The 1,719-nt window shown below is 39.7% G+C and overlaps 1 protein-coding gene across 1 annotated transcript; it reads right to left on the reverse strand.

Moving 5' to 3' along the window:
• Positions 1-579: 579 nt before the first annotated feature.
• On the reverse strand, positions 580-1,443 carry LOC125147097 (olfactory receptor 1020-like). The gene is given in 1 exon segment (XM_047824079.1): positions 580-1,443. A coding segment is annotated over 1 exon segment (864 nt).
• Positions 1,444-1,719: the final 276 nt, after the last annotated feature.

Consider the following 1,719-nt stretch of genomic DNA (forward strand, 5'->3'; position numbering starts at 1 on the left):
CCTCTCAATCTACGTATGTGACATCATATTTTTATGATGTCATATTTTTATGATTTTTTCCAGTTCACTGGGGATAAAATGCAGTCTCCAAGCCCTCTTCAAGTCCTCTGGACAAATTCTGGCTCAGCCTGCCCCTTATCACCTGTCCTCTGGAAGTTACATAAATCACCATTCAATCATGGAGCTGTCGAGTAGGAAAAAAAGAGTCATTCCTTCTGCTATTCAGTCTTTATCTCATTTACTTTTATACTGGGTTTTATGTCTCTGAACAGGGAGTTGTATTGTGATAGCTGATTAGTTTCAAGCATAAAGGCTCTGTGGAGTTAGTGGGATTCATATAGAGGTTTAACCATATTCTCCAGGATGTCGAGACATTCGGCCCAACTCTACTATCAAAAACAGCAACAACAAAACTCATGGCAGAATGAAATGGAACCAGGATGAATGGAGGTGGATTTAGTCATTTCTACGTTCCTTCAGAGTTCTAAAATCTCACACTTTGTTGATTCTAAGTACAGAAGAATAGGTTGTTTTAAAAATTTTACCTAAGGAAGCTTTGACGTCCTTAGTTCTCAGACTCTAGATGAAAGGATTTAACATGGGAATGATCACTGTATAAAACACAGATACCACTTTGTCTTGGTCCCTTGAGTAGCAGAAGCTGGAGCACAGATACATGAACAGAATAGTGCCAAAGAAAATGGTGATCACCATCAAGCGGGAAGCGCAGGTGGAGAAAGCCTTGTGCCTCCCTTCAGCAGAATGGATCCTCAAGGCGGCAATGAGGATGTACAGATAAGAACTGAGAATAATCAGGAGGCAGCTCAGTTCATTAAAACTGGCAAAAGCAAAAATGACAACTTCATTGACACGTGTATCAGAACAAGAGAGTTTCAGGAGGGGTGGAATGTCACAGAAAAAGTGGTTGATGACATTCAAGTGGCAGAAAGACAGCTGAAAGGTGAAGCCTGTGTGAATGGCAGCCTTCAGAAAGCCTGCAAGTTATGCGGCCAATACCAGAAGGACATTAAGATGCAGGGACATGGTGACTGTGTAAAGAAGAGGCTTGCAGATGACCACGTAATGGTCATAGGCCATCACAGCCAACAGAAAGCCCTCAATTCCAGCAAAGGAACCAAAAAAGAAGAACTGCGTGGCACATGCACTAAATGAAATGACTGGGCTCTCCACCCAGAAATTCATTAGCATATTAGGGGCAATGACAGAAGAATAACAGAAGTCAACAAGGGATAAATTACCGAAGAAAAAGCACATTGGGGTATGGAGATGTGAGTCACTCTTGATTAATAGGATCATGCCAAGATTTCCAAACACAGTTATCATATAGATGACTAGAAACACCATAAAAAGAAGAAACTGTAGTTCTGGATGATCCCTGAATCCCATGAGAATAAATTCAGCCACTGTTGTATGGTTGCTCATATCTTTGTCTCAGAATGGATGATTGGTTTGCTAAGATAAGAAAGAAACCGAGAAAATAAGTTGCACAAAGAAAAAAAAAATACCAGGAAAATAAAATAGTTCATTCTCTGCTATAATTAAGATTAGTTCTTAAATTCCCAGAAGACCTGTGTATTAAACCTCTTTATTTGCTTATTGCGGTGAAGAAAACTTCCTTAAGTAAACTCAGTAACCTATTTTCTTTTTAAAAGTAAAGTGTGTGTGTGTGTGTGTGTGAAGTCTTTGAAGATTGACCCT

This window comes from Prionailurus viverrinus, chromosome D1 (genome assembly GCF_022837055.1).
Source record: "Prionailurus viverrinus isolate Anna chromosome D1, UM_Priviv_1.0, whole genome shotgun sequence".
Taxonomy (NCBI): Eukaryota; Metazoa; Chordata; class Mammalia; order Carnivora; family Felidae; genus Prionailurus; species Prionailurus viverrinus.